This window comes from Micromesistius poutassou (assembly GCF_964030765.1).
Source record: "Micromesistius poutassou genome assembly, chromosome: 22".
NCBI classification, from domain to species: domain Eukaryota; kingdom Metazoa; phylum Chordata; class Actinopteri; order Gadiformes; family Gadidae; genus Micromesistius; species Micromesistius poutassou.
In genome coordinates, this window is record NC_140292.1 from 740,119 (window position 1) to 761,521 (window position 21,403).

Here is a 21,403-nt window from a genome sequence, read left to right on the forward strand (position 1 = left end):
TCTGCCAGCTATCTGGATGGAATCTTTGTCAGACAGAACTGGAGTGGTTCAAGTTAAGCATGTTAAGTTTTATATATATATATATATATATATATATTTAAAAAGGACACATGGCCCAGTGGCAATAATTTAAACGTAGCTTAACCATTGGCAGACTTGAAAAGAAAAATAATGTTTTGACACAAAAGATTAACCTATTACTGCTCGCAGTCGGTAAACAAAACATTTTATAAATGTTTAAAAAAATAAATGATTGAAGTTTTGTTGTTGCAGTTATATAACAGCTCATCACAGAACACATACTAGTGCTGCTTTAAAGAACTACTCCCTCTTGTCTGGAATCCACTCTCCATCTCCAAACCCATCTCTATGGTAAAATGTGTTATAAATAACATTTATTATTGTTATTATTATGGAGACGGGGGGGCCATACAGAGGGGGGGGGCCCTACTCCATGGAGTAGGGCCCCAGGTCCTCGGACCGTTACACAGAGCAGTTGCTGACACCGCAGACGCAAAGGCCTGTGAGTGAACAGGTCTCCCGTGAACAGGGTCAAAGGTTGAAAGGTCAAGACATGTGTCAGGCATGTGCCAGGCTCCGGTTTAAAAAGAGCTTTTGGAGACACGCAGCCTGCATCTCTCCCTCTTCCTCCCTCATCCGAATGGCAGGTGACGCTGCGGGCCAGACATTTCTAATAAACTACCCCAGACGTGTTTACATGGTGGAATTAAGAAACCAAACAAAACATGAACCAATATATCAACGTATCCCACTCTCACGAGTAGCCGACGGAGCTTGAGCGACCTACAGACTTGTTATGGTGGAGGGACTCGCTGGAGGTAGAGCAGGTGGAACGTTCCAGAGCCCATTACAGGTTCCCCCCTTACCCTAGAGCAGGTGGAACGTTCCGGAGCCCATTACAGGTTCCCCTCCTTACCCGACTACACATGCTCCTACAGCTGTGGGTTCACAACGCCGCAGTCACTGGTCCTTTGTTCACTGGTTGACCTCGACCAATCAACTACAAGGATTTCTGAATAGGGTTTAAACCAGCCAATGGCGAGCGGCGATGTGAACACAGAGCAAGACTTAAAGAAGACAAACCAGGAAGTCAAATCTACAGAGAGACCCCCGCTGACCAATCAAAACCACCAATCTCAACCTAGGGGCTACAGCATGAGAGGGAGGGGGGGGAGCAGTGGTGCACTGTGGGACAGGAAGTGACACCTTCTCCGCCGTATACTCACCAGAGTAATAAACTGTCGAGAGGAGGAGAGACGGAAGAAGGGACGGAGAGGAGGAGGAGGAGAGGAGAGATGGCAGGTGACCCCAGCCAGGAGGGCAGAGTTAAAATAACAAAAACATGGAGAAAATATGCATACATGGAAAGATGACAGCATGGAGAGAGAGAGAGCGAGACACACACACACACACACACACACACACACACACACACAGAGACAGAGACAGAGAGAGAAATACAAGATGGAGGGAGAGAGGGGAGAATTTAAATAATACAAACATGGAGAAAATATATATATGGAGAGATGGCAGCTTTTGAAGAGAGGCCGACATGCAGAGAGCCAGCGAGAGAGAGAGAGAGAGAGAGAGAGAGAGAACACAGAAATGGAGACAGGCTGAATGGGAAAGAGTATGTCAAGAAGGACAGAGCAGAGGTGAAATGACAAAGAGAGCGGTAACAAACATAACATAGAAGTTAAAAAACAATAGTATAAAACACAGCCTGATGAGCGGACAGGAAGAGCAGATGCACACAAAGAGAGACATGATAAGGTAAAGGGGGAAGAAAGAAAACGAGAGAGAGAGAGAGAGAGAGAGAGAGAGAGAGAGAGAGAGAGAGAGAGAGAGAGAGAGAGAAGAGAGAGAGAGAGGAGAGAGAGAGAGAGAGAGAGAGAGAGAGAGAGAGAGAGAGAGAGAGAGAGAGAGAGAGAGAGAGAGAAAAGAGTGCTGGCTGTGAAGTGGGCGGGCGTGAATTGAGCCGGGCATCGTACCTTAATCTCTCGCTGCTCCACAGACTTCTCCCATATCTGCTGGTCGTACGCACCGATCTGGAGGGGGAGATACACCACAGCATGAGGTTAAAAATACACGAAGAAGAAGAGCCCGCCGCCGCCGCCGCGGGGGAGGAAGTGCGCGCTTGCAGAAGTGGCGGTTTGTCCTGAAGCTGAAGCTAATTTTAGCTGAGTCACTTGCTTTCTACCGCGGTTACGTTTCCCTGCTTCTTCTGCGTACGACCACCACCCCCCGCGCTAGACAGAACAGCGCTTCAAACACCCTTGGAACCCCTTAAGCCTCTTTCAGGGGACTTTATTACGTTTTGGGTTAACTAATAAGTGGCGTGATGATGGTTGGTGATTCCAGTGATTCATTACGATCATGCCATTAAGGCTTGTGAACATTGTGGATTGGCTCCACATGAAACAAAAAGCGTCAAGTTAGGGATTTAGTATGGGACGGATTCACACACACACACACACACACACACACACACACACACACACACACACACACACACACACACACACACACACACACACACACACACACACACACACACACACACACACACACACACACACGATATATGTACAGTTCCCAGCCGGCCACCTTGGAACTTTGCACACCAAGGACTTTACAATAACCACCAAGCCACCAGTTCTGTTATTCTTATAACGATGAAAAGGCAACAGTATGGTGGCTTGGAATGTGCGCTTGGGTAAAAGCCTTCTGTGTTATTATATTTTATAAAGCGGGGCATAGTGATGATGAAGGGAACCGTGCTGTGGTGAATGACTGGCTACGGCCCTGCAGTGTTACTTTGTTCTTGCGAGGACCCTGAGCAAGAAATAGGCCACTGAGGGCATTCAGGCAACGGGCCAATATGCAGCTGAATCCGAATGGATTCCGAAATGTATAGAAATACACTGTGGTATGCTTAGTACAGAAAACATGCACATTAACCAAGACTGATCCTCTCCTGTAACACGCAGGCTTGAACAGACACTCAAAAGAATTATGCCTTGACCTGACTGTGTGTGTGTGTGTGTGTGTGTGTGTGTGTGTGTGTGTGTGTGTGTGTGTGTGTGTGTGTGTGTGTGTGTGTGTGTGTGTGTGTGTGTGTGTGTGTGTGTGTGTGTGTGGTTTTTGGGTCACCCCAGCAGCTTCTCTTCTGTCAATGGAAAGTCTACATCTTTAATGAGCCTCCATTAAACATGGTGCGAGCGAGCGAGCGAGACAGAGAGAGAGAGGCAGAGAGAGACAGAGAGTAAGAGACACAGAGAGCTCAACTAGAAACAAAAGAGAAACCCTGTGATAGTGAAATAAGTGTTTACGCTAATAATAAAGTTAACAAGGGACAGTTAAGTATATGTACAGTAGTACAAGGAATGCAGTGGCTAGTGTGTGTGTGTGTGTGTGTGTGTGTGTGTGTGTGTGTGTGTGTGTGTGTGTGTGTGTGTGTGTGTGTGTGTGTGTGTGTGTGTGTGTGTGTGTGTACACGCGCGCATGCATATGTGCGTGTGGTACAGAGGGGTGTAAGGTAGCATCGCCACGGTAACCGAGGCAGGACCAGCTTTACTAATTAGCTGAGAGGTCCGACGTCCCTCTCGCCTGCACCCCACGACCCAAGCAAGGGGCGGCGGGAGGCCGTGTTCATGATACTGATGTAGCATTTGGTTCAAGACCGGAAAAAACAACACACATTAGACAAAATGACGGACTTTGTCGTTCAAAAAGTCAACCATCAACGTGGAGCATAAACAAAGACTAGCATGTCAATGGATTACTAGCGCTTACAAGTAAACGCATAATCTAAAACAAATACAGAATTCCGTGTCTCGACTCCAGTCTCTTGTTCCGAAACGGCCGCCACAAATAAAAACCAGACGCCTCATCCGGCGATCCACGACACACATGACAGGTAGGTAGAGCTGCCTCTCTTTCAGCGTTGGTCCGATGGCTAAACACACACCTTTCCATTACAATAAAGCAGTTGTTCTTCACACTGACACCCTCCATTGTGTTGAGGACGACTACGGAATATGGACTCGCCCCTCGCAAGAATATGGAACAAAGTTTTGTGAAGTGAAGTGGGTTGTCTGCGTGTTGACTGACTGATCAACCGGGATTAGTGGCTGACTCTAAAGCTCACGCATGAAGAAGTGAGTAAAAAGGTGGGGCCATGCAGACCAATGTCCCAAGGCCTCATCGTCATTGACTCACATGAGGGAAAAACACTGCAAGTCTGCTGAAGATAAAAGAGACAGACAGAGACAGAGAGACACAGACGGAGAGAGAGACAGTTGGAGCAGGAGAGAGACGCAGACAGAGACAGAGATAGTTGAAAGAGAGCAGGCACAGTGGATGAAAGAAAGAAAGAACAGGTGGAGTAGTGGGGCCCACCACACCTCCGCTGCACCATCAAAGCGCCGGCCCAGCGGAGGTCTGGTGGATCTGAGAGCACTCTAAACCCTCTCAGCTCCACAGCCCCACAGCCCCCCCAGCCCCCGCCACCCCTTCCCACCCCATCACCGCCTGGCCCCCTCTGGCCCCACTCCTCTCTCTCTCTCTCTCTCTCTCTCTCTCAACCATGTCTCTCGCCCGATAACCCTTTCCTTGACTCTGGTTTTCTGTCGGCGGCGGTGGCAGTGTCCGATGGGCACTGGTGGACTGGCTGGTCCTCTGCCTCCTCTCCAAACAGCCTCACCCGGCCTCCGTAAACGAGCCACACACACACACATTCACATTCAGACGCTGTCATGGAGGTCGCGCGGTTTGTTGTGATGAACTTAATTGCCAAAAACAGTCCGCCAATCGTTAAGTCAGCCAGCCAGCCAGCCAGCCAGCCAGTCAGTGTCGCTCCCTTGAATGCCGCAGTGCCGGTGTCACCATGGCAACGGATGGTAGGACGATCAAGCTAAGTAGGATTAAGTCAAGGAAGGTAGCAGGAGTTATACAACCACACACACACACACACACACACACACACCAACACACTTTCCGTCTGCGTCTACCCTAGCTGTACTCGCTGAGTCAGGGAACAGGCAGGAAACATGCTCTACCTGTTTCTGCCTGCTGCGTAAATCTGCACATCTGACTCTTCTCCCTGCATCCCTGGATAACCCCTATCTAGATCCCCCTCTCTAGATCCCCCTCTCTAGATCCCCCTCTCTAGATCCCCCTCTCTAGACCCCCCTCTCTCTAGACCTCCCTCTCTCTAGATCCCCCTCTCTCTAGACCCCCCTCTCTAGACCCCCCTCTCTAGACCTCCCTCTCTAGACCCCCCCTCTCTAGACCCCCCCTCTCTAGACCCCCCTCTCTAGACCTCCCTCTCTAGACCCCCCCTCTCTAGACCTCCCTCTCTAGAGCCCCCCTCTCTAGACCTCCCTCTCTAGATCTGTATCGCTCCTGCTCTCGAAGCCCCACTTAAGATGCATGCAGGAGGTTTGTGTGGTCGGTGACACCAGCCCGCCCACATGAGACTTGATTTCCTGTTCAGGATGATTTGCATTTCAAAGAGTCGGCACACACAGTTTACCACAATGAAGCGCCAACAGACCGATTCAGGACACCTTAATGCCATTGCTGTAGTGTGTGTGCATGCGCCCCCGTTTGTGTTTGTGTGTGTGTGTGTGTGTGTGTGTGTGTGTGTGTGTGTGTGTGTGTGTGTGTGTGTGTGTGTGTGTGTGTGTGTGTGTGTGTGTGTGTGTGTGTGTGTGAGAAAGCAAGTGATGAAGGAAGGCCAGGATGAGAGGAGGAAAACGGGAGGAAAAGAGGGAAAAAGCAGAAAGGCTGAGCCACAGATCTGTGCGAGGCCTATCTATAAAACCTGAGGCACATGTGCTGATTCAACGCACATTTAACGATGACGTCCTCGGCTCACAACCTGGCCGCCGTGATGACAGCAGCACCGCATCAAAGACCCAGACAACCTCAACCATTCAACGGTGCTTTAAGAGAAGAGCATAACAACGGTGTGTCCTGCTCCTCGCTGTCCCGACTGAACTCTTATCGTGAATAAGACTAGAAGTCAACTGTTCCCACGAACAGAACCCGGGTACGGTCCACCACAGGGCCAGAGGAGAGACTCGGCCCGAGGAGCAAAACAATGACTAACAAAGCCAAGATGGCCGCCGCCGCCGCCACCGCCGCCAACCACCAGACTGATGACAGGCAGCGGCGGGAAGTCTCTCCGGGCGCTCCCCTTCTGAAGCGCCTTAAACCCGGTACACCCTTCCGCCCGCAGTACCGGGGGGGATTACCGGAGAGGTGACCTATGTAAAGAAGGTGTGGTCGCTAATGACACACACACACACACACACACACACACACACACACACACACACACACACACACACACACACACACACACACACACACACACACACACACACACACACACACACACACACACAGGAGTGAATCCTGGATGTCTCAGTGAGGTGTATTTAAACCATGGATAACAACACGGTCTCATGGGCCAATTAACCAAAAGGCTGCATTCAGATAAGAACTAAAGTGCTTACTTTGAACTGCTGCCCAAAACAATAGAAGACACATCAAAGCGCTTCAACAATAGAAATAGCCCAAGTAGACTTTATTCTGATGATGTGATGGATAACACTTCAAACAACCCAAAAAGGAGTGTGAGCTGGTGAATAAAGAGTTAAAGTCAGGACGACTAGGGCGGCAGCTGATAATGACACCCACACCCACCTCCCCCCCACTGCTGCCATGGGTAACCATGACGACGCAGAGAGGCACCCTCCAGCGCCGGGTGGGACCTGCCCAGACATGCGTGTGTGCGTGCGTGCGTGCGTGTGTGTGTGTATGAATGTGTATGTGTGTGTGTGCATGTGAGAGACGGAAAGATCTGTGAGAGGCTTACTGGAGATCCTCGTCACATACAGTAAGTGTCACGTGTGTGAACTCAGTGGAAACCTCCATGGGGTCAGTGACGCAGGTTTTACGGGAATATGAGTTTAAACGTGTGCGCGCCGCGTGCGTGTGTTCGATAAAACGTTTTTTTAGTCACGTCTTTACTTCAGCCTCGCTGACCTCATGAATTAGCATGCTGCCTTGTTTTTCAAAAAACAATATGTAAATCAGCAAGACGGCACCAACCAAAACAAAAACACAACCCAGGCCTCCTTGTTTGTCTGTTTGACGAACCGGGCAAACTCCACCGCAGTCCCACATCTTCATACCAAGAATATCTGCAGTCGTACGCAGGGCCTAAAAATAGCCCACCAATCCAGATCCCGAGCAGTCGTTGTGGTTAGACGGGTCCCATCTCTGAACCAGATTTCCTGTGTGGATACCCTCTGATACACCGCCCCAGCCATCGGGTCGTTGGCCCTGACGCCCAGACCGTACTACAGCTGACAGCACAGGACAGACGCCACATGGAGACCACAGCGTGACAAGAGTGCATTACGGGAACCGCTGAGGTCACCAGAGAGAAGAGTGAGGACCAAACGCTAATGGGGACCAAAATAAATAGTACGGATGCGGTGTGGCTTTGGGAATAACACGCTGACTCCTAGTAGCCAGGGGACCTGAACAGACGACAACGCAGAACGGCTAGAAGGGAACGCTTGTGGGTTTCACAGGTTCAGATCTCCAGGAAACACACACATTTCTGAGTAAACTAATTAAGGTTGTTTTGGTGCGTGCGTGCGTGTGTGGGTGCGTGCGTGTGTGCGTGCGTGTGTTTAAGTGTTTAAGTAATTGTTTGACCGGTTGAACTGGAAAAATACATTCCATGCAGCCATTTCATTTTAACATAATTATTCAGCATTTTGTCGTTATCATTATGGTCAGGCATGAGACTTGTCATTTTGTCCGTTATAAAGACAGACAGGTAGCCCGCTGCACAGACAGACAGGGAGCCCGCTGCACAGACAGACAGGTAGCCCGCTGCACAGACAGGCAGGTAGCCCGCTGCACAGACAGACAGGTAGCCCGCTACACAGACAGGCAGGTAGCCCGCTGCACAGACAGGCAGGTAGCTTGCGGCACAGACAGGCAGGCAGGAGGGTGGGTAAGATGAGAGGTTGAAGGGAGTGGGTTGGGGTGGGGAGGGAGAGAGAGAGAGAGAGACCTCTGGTCAAGTCTAACGCGGATCTGATATCCGAGACCACGGACACGCGGATACCCTACACCCGGACACCTCCCCAACCTTTAGCCTGTTCCACCCCCACCACCCCCCACCCCGCACAGCCTCCGTCCCAGGTCGGCCCGTGCTGGGCAGAGGCCCCCTAAACCTCTGTACCGATGGGTAAACACACACTCCTGTCCTATCTCATGTATCCACATTAACGGGAGCGGATGAATGCCCACGGGGGGCGGGTTAAAGGCACAACGTCCTCCTCGCCCCGGCACTGAACCACCGCTCAGCCTGGGGATGGATCTCACAGCCTGGGGATGGATCTCACAGCCTGGGGATGGATCTCACAGCCTGCAGCTGCCCCTGAACATCGGTCTTGTTGGGTCTTGTGCAGGTTTTGCGTTTCACGTTGACGCCGTGATTCATTCTTGGGCACAACGCCTTTGACACGAACGCCACCGTGTTCATACAGGGTAAAGACAAAAAACCCTGTCGGACCTTCCTTCAGTATTCAGCTCATTCTGTGTTTACCTATTTCACACAGTGCGTAGTTTGTTCGTTATTTTAAGCACCGGTCTAATTATAAACTTCCTCTACCACAGAGTTCAGACAATAATATCACATCCAAAGTCGCAACCTCCTGGCTTTTGTGCCAGGACTCGTTTAAATGACTTTCACTTCCCAAGACTAAGACATCCTCCATGTCAAGGAGGTGAAATACGATAGGAATCAGAATACCATTTCACATCATAGTTGAACAGAAGACATCTTAAGTGTGTCGTGACGCATTTAAAAATCAAATATGGTTAGGGTAACCAGCCTCTTTGTATCCAGATCACCGATTACTGTAATCAACACTAATGTGATTCCCTGCTCAACACTGGTCCTCTATTGATTAGCATAACGGGCTCTCTATGGGCACCGGCAGACAGTATCAACAGAAGAACCCATTAGCTAACAAGAGGGGAAACAGACACTTTAAAACCAGAGTCAAAATAAATATAAAGTGAGGGTCAATGTTGATGTGACGCTGGCCCAAAAGAATGCATGAATGAATTCAAAAAAGATAAACACACGTGTGTGTGTATATATATATATATATATATATATATATATATAAATAAAAGAGAGAGAGAGAGAGAGAGAGAGAGAGAGAGAGAGAGAGAGAGAGAGAGAGAGAGAGAGAGAGAGAGAGAGAGAGAGAAAGAAAGAGAAAGAGAAAGAGAAAGAAAGAGAAAGAGAAAGAGAGAGAGAGGATGGGCCTTACCTTCTTCTGGTACCAAACAACAGCATCTTTCACTTTGGAAGCCATTTACAGGTCGGCTCTCCTCGTCTAGGGCATCTTACACTGGACAGAGAGAGAGAGGGAGAGAGAGAGGTAGGGTGAGAGAGCGGGAGAGAGAGAGAGAGAGAGAGATTGGTGTGAGTGACAGTGTAAACACGAGGGAGGAGTGCAGAGGGGTTTATATAGACGCCAGCTGACAGGCAGGTACGAGCATCGAATGACGGCACAGAGAGAGCGCGGGGGGGAGGGACTTAACCGTGCAGGCAGTAATTGGCGCACACACACACATACCTACCTGCTCCTGGATTGCACGTTAGAAATAAAAGGCACAGATTGATAAACGACGTGCTTCTGTGTTTCACTTGGGCAAAAAAACCACAGCCTGGTTTATTTTAGGCCCGCCATTCATTTAGTCTCCCGGAGCAACCATTGCATAATAGGTGGGGGGGGCGTGTTCGGGGTGGGACTACACACACACTGCACCCATTGGTTAACCTGTCAATCAGTTCATTTTAATTTAAGTTTGTGTATGTACGTCATACCAAGAATGTTATCCTACTAGCCTGCACAGGTGATGACTTGAGACACACACACACACACACACACACACACACACACACACACACACACACACACACACACACACACACACACACACACACACACACACACACACACACACACACACACACACACACACAATTACATTATTTACAATTCATATTGGTTGTTTAGTTAAAATGGTCTGCTTATAGCGTTACTTATTCGTTGCTTTTCTCAGATTAAATAAAAGACATCCCATAGGATGTGGATGGTCAACACGTTATAAACTACTCAAGAGTATAGTAGTATAGTACAAACATGATGAGTTCCTCGGTCTGCATCTGGATGTATAACGGACGGATTCTCTCCACCACCAACCGAACCGGCCCCAAAACGTTTGCTAAATCTCTGCACGACCATAGAGCAGCTTGTACCATCGCTGCAGCACACAATCACCTGCCTCTCCATCTCTCCTCTCCTCCCTCCCTCTGGCAGAACACATGTCCTGCAGTTTGGCTGGGGACCAAGGACAACTAGGAAGGACAGTCTGTCCTCACTGGGTAGCCTTCTGTCCACACATACGCACACACACACATAATCCCTACACACACCCAGCTGCCCCCTCCCACTTTCCCACGCCCAGCCTCAACCATAGGCCGACACACGCACACCCCAGCCCACACCCAGACAGACCCCAGCCCTCACCCAGACAGACCCCAACCCCTGCTCACAGACATCCCACTGAGACACAGTGTGTATTAGAAGGAGTGTGCCTGTTATGGCTATAGAAACGTCAAAAGTTGTGGACGTTTGCCAGCGAGAGCTGTTTATCCCTGCTGAATTGGTCTCCCCAGTGAATGATACGTCTATTTTTATCTGGGAGTTATTCAAATGTGACTCCCAAACATAGACCTTCCTGACTGCTGGATTTTCGAGTAGGCTCCATTTTAGACAATGTTGACATTGACATTTTTGTCTGTCCGTGGTGCTATATTTATCCAATGACTCAATTCAACACCTTTCAATAGGAAGTGTGTGTGTGTGCGTTTGTCTGTCTTGTTACTTTGCATTCGGCAAAATTATTTTTCTGTGCAACTACACACAAAAAACAACTATGTGTGTATGCATGTTGTATCCAGTTCCTCAGAGATGGGATGCTGTGTCTCCTGGCTCAGTGGTAAGGCAGTGACAATGTCCTCATTCTCAAAGCAGCTTAGACAAAACCTCTCTCCGAGCCCATTGAGAGCTCCCATTTGAAACCCTTGCCACGGGTGTGTGAGTGCGTTCAGTTCTCATCATTCTGTGCACACTGAAATAAGTGAGGACAGACAGACAGACGGACAGACAGACGGACCGAGAAAACAGTCACACAAGGCTTGTTCACAAACCCACAAGTGTGTGGTGTGTGTTTTTCCATTCCATATGTTTTTTTTGAGGCGGGTCCTTCATCAACACAAAACACCAGCTCCTCATGAAGTGCACATTGAGCGGGTGCGTGTGTTCTCAGAGCTGTGTATAAACCCGGCTCCCTGAGGGCAGCATTGTCATCCTAAGTCACCGGAAGGGAGTCATTCGCCGCTCATCCCCAACCATTAAAATCATCTTTTTCCACTTCCTCACTGTTTGACTCTCCATCCATCCGTCTCTTCCTGTCTGCTGGGCGGGAGAGACCTGGGTGGGAGTCCGCTCCAGACACACGCTGTAGAGCAACAGCGTTGTGTCCACCAGGGTTTACTAAGAACAACATTGGATCACTGATCCTCCATCTCCATTCGCCGCCCTTGACTTTGTCTTTGTTTTTGTTTTTTTAGAAAGAGCAACATGTTGCGGGTTAAGGGAAGAATGAAGGGAACCATAATAAGGAAAAGATTTGTAGTAATAGTGTGTTGATGGATGTCAACCGACTCAGTAATGCCGTCATAGCTTTTTATTTCAAGCAGATCTTTCTAGATTGCATTGCACCAACTCCTGCCATGCACTCAACCAACACTTATTAACTTGTGGTCAGCCACACCTCGATGTCGCTTTGGATAAAAGCACCATGCCAGATCACAAAGTATCTCAAAAGGTAAACAATGTTTTGCTGGCTTTTATGTGGTGTGAATACTTCCTCCTCCTGTTAATACAGGAGGTAGTATTCATTCATACTACCTCCTGGCACTCATATTACCTTTAACTTCATTCAAGTTTTGGGATTTTACAACATCATTGATTCCACCTTATTCATGAACATTTACTCAGGAAAAAATAAGTATTCAATTTATTTTATGGCGGGAATCAATGAGAACCTATATTTGGCCTCCACCATTACCACATGTGTGAACAAACGGGATTCATTCGTAAGACTAATATTTACCACCTGATTAAAAGCAGTGCTGTTAGACTGCTTGACAAACAGACAGACTATTTGAGCTAAAAGCAGCAGCCAGACATCACAGGCAGAATGTCTACCCAAATATATCTAACACAAAAACACAAACACATGTTGGGGCAGAAACACTCAAACAACAAGCAGAGCAGCGTTCCCTTAGTAACCAGATTACCCCCCACCACAGAGCCGCCGGCGTCTGTTCCCCGCCGACGGACGCTATAATCCCGCGGCGGGGCCTTAAGACCCAGAGCGTTCAGAGTCCCGGGCCAGCCAAGCGACGGGCTTTACGCGGTAATCAGCGTAAAATCCTGCCTATTTAAAGATGTGAAACTCTGCATATTACAGAGTCACCCAACGGCAACCTGGGAGTCAACAAAAACACACATACACACACACACATTGTCCCAAACAAAGCTTGGTAAATGACAAGCTTAAGGTTGATGGTAGGTAATTAGACATTGGATGTGGTTGACGAAAAGTGTTTTTCATAGAAAGGCCCTTCTCTCAAAACCAAGCCACACAAACACACATTAGATGACAACTATGAAAGTCTTCTCAATGTTTTTATTTTCTAATTCAGATCAAATGATAGCATCCTGACCAGCCGCCAGGCACACACACACACACACACACACACACACACACACACACAGTCTTAAAATAAAACAACCCCATCACGTTGTTGACCCACAATAACTACCCAGTCAGGAGATGTGCATGGCATCAATAGGCATCACAGCTCTATCCCTCTCTCTGTCTCGGACTCATGCACACACTCAAACACACACAACAAGCGTCACCAAAATAGACATCCATAGCCTATATTCTGGTATGACCTCAGTCTGGGTGCCATTCGTCAGAAGAACTGACCCCATTTGACGAGAGCAGTAGAATATATGAGAGAGAGAGAGAGAGAGAGAGAGAGAGAGAGAGAGAGAGAGAGAGAGAGAGAGAGAGAGAGAGAGAGAGAGAGAGAGAGAGAGAGAGAGAGAGAGAGAGAGAGAGAGAGAGAGAGAGAGAGAGAGAGAAAAGCATTGTACAAGGCTAGTGACCAAGAAGTCATCATACCATATTAAAAGAAAGAAAAAAAACGCTTGGCTTTGGTTTATCAAAGCCTTAAATGGATTTTCTCTCATGTGTCGAGGTAATCTAAACCACCACCTACCCACACAGCTCCATGTCATTAAATCTAGCCATCATCTTCTAAGAGGGTAAGTAAACCCTTGTTTTTAGCGGAACTTTCGCCTACGACCAGTTTCATAAAATGCGGTCTGAGCAGTCGTGACGGTGGTGAAGGTGTTGGTAGAAACAGACCCGTTGGGTCCATAGGAGCAGGAGGGGCGTCGTCCAACGTCGTTACACCTGCGTCACACTGGCTCCAGCTGGGCCGGTCAGCCATTAGAAAACTACCACTGGAAACGACTACTGGAAAAGCGTTTCTGTGCAGAAGTTGCAGTTTTAATTTATTTCTGTGCCTACATATAATTTATGCAAGTACATGCATATATGCATGCATCTCTGTGTCTTGCCGTTGCAAACAATACTTCCATAGCTTTGACAGTGAAAGGTTACCTGGGTGAACTGGTTGCACAGGCATGCTTGGGGCTCATGGCCACTTTCCAAAAAGATTTCACACTGAAAATTGACTTTTCTGTGGGTTCTTGTGTACAGTAAACTTTATTAATAAAGATGCAGTGCAATTCTTTGGATCCCAGGTCGGTTTACTCCGTCGAACCCGACCACACTCAGCTTCAGACTGCAGCGCATCCTTTAACGTTTTCTACTAGTTTCTAAATTCACAGTACTAGATACTTTGAGTTCACTATCTTATCTGCAGACTAGAAACTGAATGCATGAAGAACATAGCATCAGCATGCCAGCTGTGTGTGTGTGTGTGTGTGTGTGTGTGTGTGTGTGTGTGTGTGTGTGTGTGTGTGTGTGTGTGTGTGTGTGTGTGTGTGTGTGTGTGTGTTTTATAAAATGGATTTTACCTTTACTCCACAACTAAATTTAGACTTTTTTTTGTGATACAATCGAAGACAGAATTGTGAAATGACTTGTGAAACACTGCCAGGTTCACCAAGTGATCAGGCCATTTTAGTCAGATTAAATACAACATTCGAAACATACAGAATATACTACAAACATGAAAACACACAGGGATTCATCCTGCGCAACGAGAGGAAATGTGTAATTTATAAATAAGGACGAGCGGCAGGGCTCCAGTGTGCTTCCAACGCGTGATGCGTAACTCTAGCTGGCCGGTGTATTCTCTGTCTTATCTCCAGGCCCTCTGCATATTTAATAAGGGAAGAGTCGAGGCCCAGGCAGAGCTGAGACGTGTGTGGGGGTGTTTGTGTGTGAGTGTGTTTGTGTGGGTGTGTGGTTGTGTTTGTGTGGGTGTGCGCAGAATACAAATGATGCTTGATAAAAAATACTGAATAAAGTTGAGCCATAACCAATTTTTCCGTCAGGTTCCACACTGCAGCTCAACGCTCCAACTAGGACGAGGACGAGCCAACGCGCTACTGCCTTTGGCTAGATTAGTTATTACGATGAATAAATACAGAAATGTACAACATCACATCCAGCGACCATGTGGTCTTTGATGTCACACACGTCAACCAGTATCCATAGCAACACTGCACCGTACACAAAATCGAACACAGCCAACTAGCAGCAAAAATATATATATTTACAAAAAGGGTTAGAAAATGAATTGATTTTAGATTTTTTTTTACCAAAGAAACATACCCAGACTGTATAATTGCACGAGTTTAAACACCTGGGGTGACAGTACATATATTTACACAAAGCAACTGTAATTGACTTTTTGTGTTATTATTTCTGCAATGTGGTTGACACTTTGTGTGCTAATGATGTGACAGAATAAATCTCTTATTGAACGACAACATCAGTTGGCCGCTGGCTAGTTGTTCACCATCAACGACCGCAGTGTGATCCACGAAGACATCAGAATAAATAAAGTGTTATGTTAGGATTGGAAAAGTTCCCCCATATAGATTCCTTCAAGACACAAGCGCACCTGGTTCTCCCAATTCAACTCACTTCCACTATTCTGCATTTTAACCTTTCTATTTTTACTGTATTTGCAACACACACACACACAGCCAAATTAGGGCCAAATCTTGACGTTTGGAAAACAAAACAGAGTCAAGACGTGTTTTGTTAGGGAAAGACGCGCAGAGCTTCTGCTGCTGTAATCCTTGGTTTTGATTACGCTTTTTCCTGGAGAAAGTGTTTGCGCGCACACACACACACACACACACACACACACACACACACACACACACACACACACACACACACACACACACACACACACACACACACACACACACACACACACACACACACACACACACACACACACACACTATCCCAGTGACTATGAACCAGTCGTCATCCATCAAATCCCTTGCAGTTGATGTCATCACCATCAGCTCTTCAACACAATACACAGACAGTCAGCCACAGAACCTTGCAAATAGCAAGTGACAGAAGGACAGACGAAACGAGTGACGGACTCAAAGGGGAAACAACAGGGCCGTCAATTGAGACGCCACTCTAGGAAACAGTGGTGTCTGTCTAGTCAGCAGTCTGGATGGGAGACACTAGTAGAGACAGTGGAATTGTGCCTGGCTAAGATGCACAGATCAACATAGATACACACGTCAGTGGCACGGAGAAGCAGCGTAAGCAAACCAGTAGAACCAAGAGGCTCGTTGGTCATCGGTTGGTTACTGTGAGCCTGTTCTGCTATTCTGCACCAATAGAGCGGGCAGATAAGGCTAAATAGATGAGCCTTTTTCAACACAATAAAGGTTTGTATCACGACAGCGTTATGAATGGTAAACACCCATCCTCTTCTACCACTGATGGTCATTACATGAAAGTATCTGGTGGATTGAAGTGTGTATGATGCGACCAAAAGTTGTATTTTCGCTGCCATTTTCAACCTCCTGTTTAAGGGCATGTTCGTTTTCTAATCTGAATTATTTTAGACTAGAAAATGTGTATGGAGATGAATAGGGGGTAGGGATGATAGTGTCGGAAAAAGTGTCTGTGCTACCAATATATCTGACTTCACCGCAAACTGCTTTGGCTGAAAGCGCCTGAGAAATGAGCAAATGTAAATAGTATTTATTTTCATACTTTCATGAGATCACTCAAAGACGAAAAACAATCAAATAGAATACATTTCCTAGGCAAATACAAATCCACCAACACACAGGGCTTAAGGACACCACCTTCTGTAATGATTTATAGATGTTATTTTAAGATGGTTAAACCCACCGACCAGACCTCTTGTCTGGGTTTCTGCAGAACGTAACACAATACCAGACCTGTGGGTGCCACTTTTCAAAGTAAAAGTGTAGCAGTTCCAAGCTTTCACAGACAAGGTCGGGTTACTCAAATCAGCACTTAGCAAATAGGACTTTTTACTTTTTAAACTTTAAAGAAGTGATATTTTAAGGCTTTCTAAATGTGCATTTGAGCTGAATAAAATAGAGCGTTTGTCTTGGTAGCTCAACACCATGGGAAAAATATGTGTCAGGTCACTAAAGCTTCTTCAAGATTCTTCAGTCAACTTTGATCAATCACTGCCTCTTAGAAAGTACACAGCATAATGCAACACAGAAGGGAGCTTTTGTGTGTAGAGTTAGGCCAACTTGAGATACTTGGGATACCATGAAAAGTTCACAACAAAAACACCCGTGCCGGGGGCGCCCCGGTGGCACACCGGGTTACAGTGCATACCATATAGGCACAGTCCTGAACGCAGCGACCCGGGTTTGAATCCTGCCCGTGGTCCCTTGCTGCATGCCCTCCCCTCTGTCGCCCATATCTCTCTTCCTCTCAAATAAATCTTTAAATAAACACATGCAAAAAAGATGTAATCTTGTGAAATGTCGTTTGAGTTAGTATCTAGGAAGTTGAGAATACATTGATTTGATTCGGATGTAAAAACAAAAACTGGTGAATATATTTAAACTTTTTTCCATTCTTTGTTTAAAAGCTGAATACACATTTAAGGGATTTTAATTTAAAATCTAGTGCCCAGTTGACTTCTTTGGTTACATTGTCATTACATCATTCATGTAAAGTAGTAAACAAGATGTGAGATTTAGACTCATTTAGACTCATGTAGCCTGTTACAACATAAAGTTTATAGCTATGTCCCCGAGGTGGAGTAACGTTAATGCAGAGACGAGGCTAGGCTACCAGCAGCACAAAGACCCCCTTTGCATTTGACACAATAACCCAAAGAAACGTAATAACAATAATGTAATCCACTTGTGTTGCACTACGAGTATGGAATTACAAATGTACGTTAACATTGCACGGCAAGTATATCCTGCACAACTGCACCATTGTTCCAGCATTGTGTTGCATTAAATTGTTAAGAACACGTTCAATAAACAGCTGGAATTATTTGGAGAGGGGAGGGGGGGGGGGGGGGTGCAAATAATGACAAAGCGCTTTTCTTGAGTCGCACATAGATGCAGCAAAAAGATGTTGGTTGGCAACCCTGTGTTGCGGATAACCCAGACACCCCCTCTCCCCCAAAAACCCCGTCTCCCCCTCTCCCCCAGACACCCCACCTCCCCCAAACACCCCGTCTCCCCCAGACACCCCACCTCCCCCAAACACCCCACCTCCCCAAAACACCCCCTCTCCCCTGGCCTGATGTGATAACTGTCCTCTCTTCTCCAGCCTTACTCGACAGTAAACACCACAAGGATGTACAAAGGAACCCAAATATAACGACCTGCAATATTTCAATCAGCCATCTTCCAGAATTAATGAGAGTATATGAGTGTAAATCGCTATATGAAGCCCGTTACAACATACGTACAACATAACGTTTATAGCCATGTCCCCGAGGTGGAGTAACGTTAATTCAGAGACGACAAAGTACAGTAACGTTAGCCGAGGCTAGGCTAGCTGCTACCAGCAGCACAAAGACCCAGGAGGAGGAACCATATCCTCTTCAAATAATAATAATGACCTAGTGGTCGGCGAGGTTAGTATGAAGACCGCGGTCCGGCCAAGACGCTCAGCTCACCTCGCTGGCTGAACCTCTCCGGACCGGCTCGGTTGACCGATGTACCGTCAGGGTGCTGCGCCGCGTCCCACTGCCGGAGGAGGATGCGTTCTGTCGGCTGAAGGAGAGCCGCGCGGCTCCTTCAGCTCTGGGTACGACCCAGCGGATTACCGAGTAGTCGGCTGTAGACGCGCAGCGGGGATTACCCAGCAGACGACTGTAGACGCGCAGCAAGGATTACCGAGCAGGCGGCTGTAGACGCGCAGCGAAGATTACCGAGCAGACGGCTGTAGACGCGCAGCGAGGATTGTGTAAAAGCGATCCGGTCGCCGCCGATTTTCAATATTCGTTACGCATTGTTGTGTGTTTTACGTTGCCTAAGTGTGGTGCAGGTAAGGGTGACAGTGTAATGTTGAAGTGTGTTACTTGTTACCAGCGATTAACTTTCACGAATCCAGCGGAAAACGTCAGTTTGAAGGACTTCTCTGAACTCTAGTGGACATAAAGGGTGGTGCGCTGGAAACGGGCGTTACGGTAAACGCGGATTGTTCAATTTATTAATTTGTTCTTGCAAAAACCTTGAACTAGAATAAGTTAGAAAAAGGATGGTAAAACATTCTTCTTCAACAGCCTTTAGGGAGGCATGAGAATAATCTAAAATGCAGATAGGAAGACACACGGTGGGCTTCAAACGTAACCTGTAACTTCAGCGTAATGAAACAAACTACAAGCGATAGCCGGTCTGTGTGAGGCCATACGGACCAAAACACCAATATTCATATTGTTTCTTTTATTTTTAATAAATTCTTATTTCGACTCAACAGCAGGAAACGCGTCATGTGACTCATCCGCTCACTACTGCGCATGACCGCTATACTAGTGAGGTCCACTGCTAAAGTAGATAACGTTGATTGTTTCCTCGCATTAATGTATTTCCTTACTCCCTAGGTCTTAAAGCCAGGCCATCGGAGAACAGAACAGTGAGGATGCATTATTAACAGAAGGTACTGGAGGTACGTTGGAGTGGAGACCCATCCTGGACCGGAGTGGCTAGCTCCAGCCAGGAGGACGTTCATGCCGATCTGTCATCTTCTCCTTCTCTAGGTTGGCTTGTTTCTCTCTCCGGGATCCCAGGGATCTGCCCACAGACTAGGACCATGTCGTTAGCCCAGAGGGTCCTGCTCACCTGGGTCTTCACCCTGGTCTTCCTCATCATGCTTGTTGTGAAGCTGGATGGGAAGGCAAGTGGTCTTTGTTGATTTCATACATGCATCGATGATGACCGAAAGACAAAAGGGACTCCATGAACATTGGCAATGAGAACGATAATGATTTGCTAACGTGCATTGCGATATGGAATCGTAGTTTCAATGTAATGCAACAATAAAAAAACGGTATATTGACTTCTGTCATTTGATAAACAATGGACAGTTTATATATAGCCTATATATATTTTCCTGATCTTATTCTTGAAATCTAAGAAAAAATAAATAAACAAATAAATAACCCATGTTGTAGTCCTAGTGTTTGATTGACCATACTATACCTGATAACCTGACATCTGTGTTTCTTCCTCAGGTGCAGTGGAACTGGTTCCTCATCTTCCTCCCCGTGTGGGTCTTCGACGGTATCCTCATCATCATGCTGGCCGTCAAGATGGCGGGCCGCTGCAAGCCCGGCTACGACCCGCGCAACGGCTCCCCGGACCTGCGCCTGCGGGCCTGGTACCTCACGGCCATGCTGCTCAAACTGGGGTTCTGCCTGACCCTGTGCGCCAAGCTGGAGCAGCTGGCGGACATCAAGCTGACGCTGGTGTGCATCCCGCTGTGGACCATGCTGCTGGGCGCGCTCATAGAGCTGGGGCTCAACATCTTCCCCGAGAGGAGAGAGGCCTGAAGGAGACGACGAGGGGGGAGGGGGGAGGGGGGGAGGGGAGGAGGCAGATGTGTGGGCGACAAGGCACTACACATCTGGAACAGGACTCCCAAAGGAGAGAGGGCCGATCATAATCGTATAGATTAATGTTATCTTCAGATCATTTTAGACAATGGACTGAAGGTGCAGGATGCAGATGTGTGCGCTACTATTGAAGTACTACACATCTGCACTCCTCTCTGGGAGGAAGGGCTGATCGCAGTCATGGTTTACACAAACGAATGATACATGATTCTGATTATCTGAGATGCTGAATGGTATAGGATGCAGATGCATATTATGGACTACACATCTGGAAAGTCTTGTTTTCCTGTAATGAAGAAACTGGACAGAGGAGTACTGCTTGGCTGGGCTGGACTGGACTGATGTCCCAGAGGAGACATGGAAATGTGCATGGTCATCTTTTTAATGGGGGAGTTTTGTTGATACCTCAGTGACGCACCCATGGGAGATGCTTTTGCGCAACAGTTGCACAAAACTTTTGGCAAATAAGTTGTCAAAAGCGTCTTGCGGAATCAAAAGAAGATCAGAGAAGCTTATCTGTTCAGAAAAGACAACTGAAGCGCGGCACAATGATACATGTTAGTGTTATCTTCTGCTGTCTGAACTCAACAAGTGATCAAACCTTACATTCAGTAATTAACTCCCCGGTACATCTGATCTGTCCCATGTAGAACACGAGTTCCTCACTTGCATTGCAGTGGAACCTTGCATGTGATGTGGAACGTGACATCTGGGCCCAGGGGCCTATTGTCTGTACGATGAAACAACTTAAAGCATTTTTATACTTTTAGCTGTTGGATGAAAGATGTAGTACGTTTTTGATACATACTAAAATAATCTTAGGTCTAACTGAACTGTTTTCGTACTTATCATTTTTTATTTTATTACCATTAAGATAATCCTCCATCTTGAAGTAGGCAAATAACCAGCCCAATCATTTCAATATACTCTTTGAACTGCAAGCAAGGGGCTGTTTACCTTGTGCTATGTAAATGTTGAACTCTGAGCTGCTGTGAATATATAAGCTGTTTATTGCGTCTTTGCACTAATGTCCGAACATAGGACAAA

The 21,403-nt window shown here is 47.1% G+C and overlaps 2 protein-coding genes across 5 annotated transcripts in view; one reads left to right on the top strand and one right to left on the bottom strand.

Moving 5' to 3' along the window:
• The window catches only part of LOC311367296 (protein PHTF2), a 35,718-nt gene extending 17,167 nt beyond the window's left edge, over positions 1–18,551 (bottom strand). For 2 of the 3 annotated variants that reach the window (XM_084486116.1, XM_084486118.1), the window contains exons 1-4: positions 18,419–18,551; positions 9,396–9,476; positions 2,013–2,069; positions 1,248–1,259 (exon numbers count right to left, since the gene is read on the bottom strand). In XM_084486116.1, the coding sequence (XP_084342242.1) occupies positions 1,248–1,259; positions 2,013–2,069; positions 9,396–9,440 (114 nt within the window). In that variant the 5' untranslated portion in view covers positions 9,441–9,476; positions 18,419–18,551. The remainder of the gene's footprint in view (positions 1–1,247; positions 1,260–2,012; positions 2,070–9,395; positions 9,477–18,418) is intronic. The other variant, XM_084486117.1, reaches the window with a different exon arrangement.
• Positions 18,552–19,265: 714 nt separating this feature from the next.
• Positions 19,266–20,293, top strand: LOC311367269 (transmembrane protein 60-like; the record flags this gene model as incomplete). 2 transcript variants are annotated; one of them, XM_084486084.1, is made up of 3 exons in its annotated part: positions 19,266–19,401; positions 19,502–19,638; positions 19,976–20,293. In XM_084486084.1, exons 2-3 carry the CDS (start codon positions 19,555–19,557, stop codon positions 20,291–20,293), a joined length of 402 nt encoding a protein of 133 aa, XP_084342210.1. In that variant the 5' UTR covers positions 19,266–19,401; positions 19,502–19,554. The 2 variants fall into 2 exon arrangements, with proteins under 2 accessions (XP_084342210.1, XP_084342209.1); XM_084486083.1 differs by having other exon boundaries at positions 19,275–19,410.
• Positions 20,294–21,403: the final 1,110 nt, after the last annotated feature.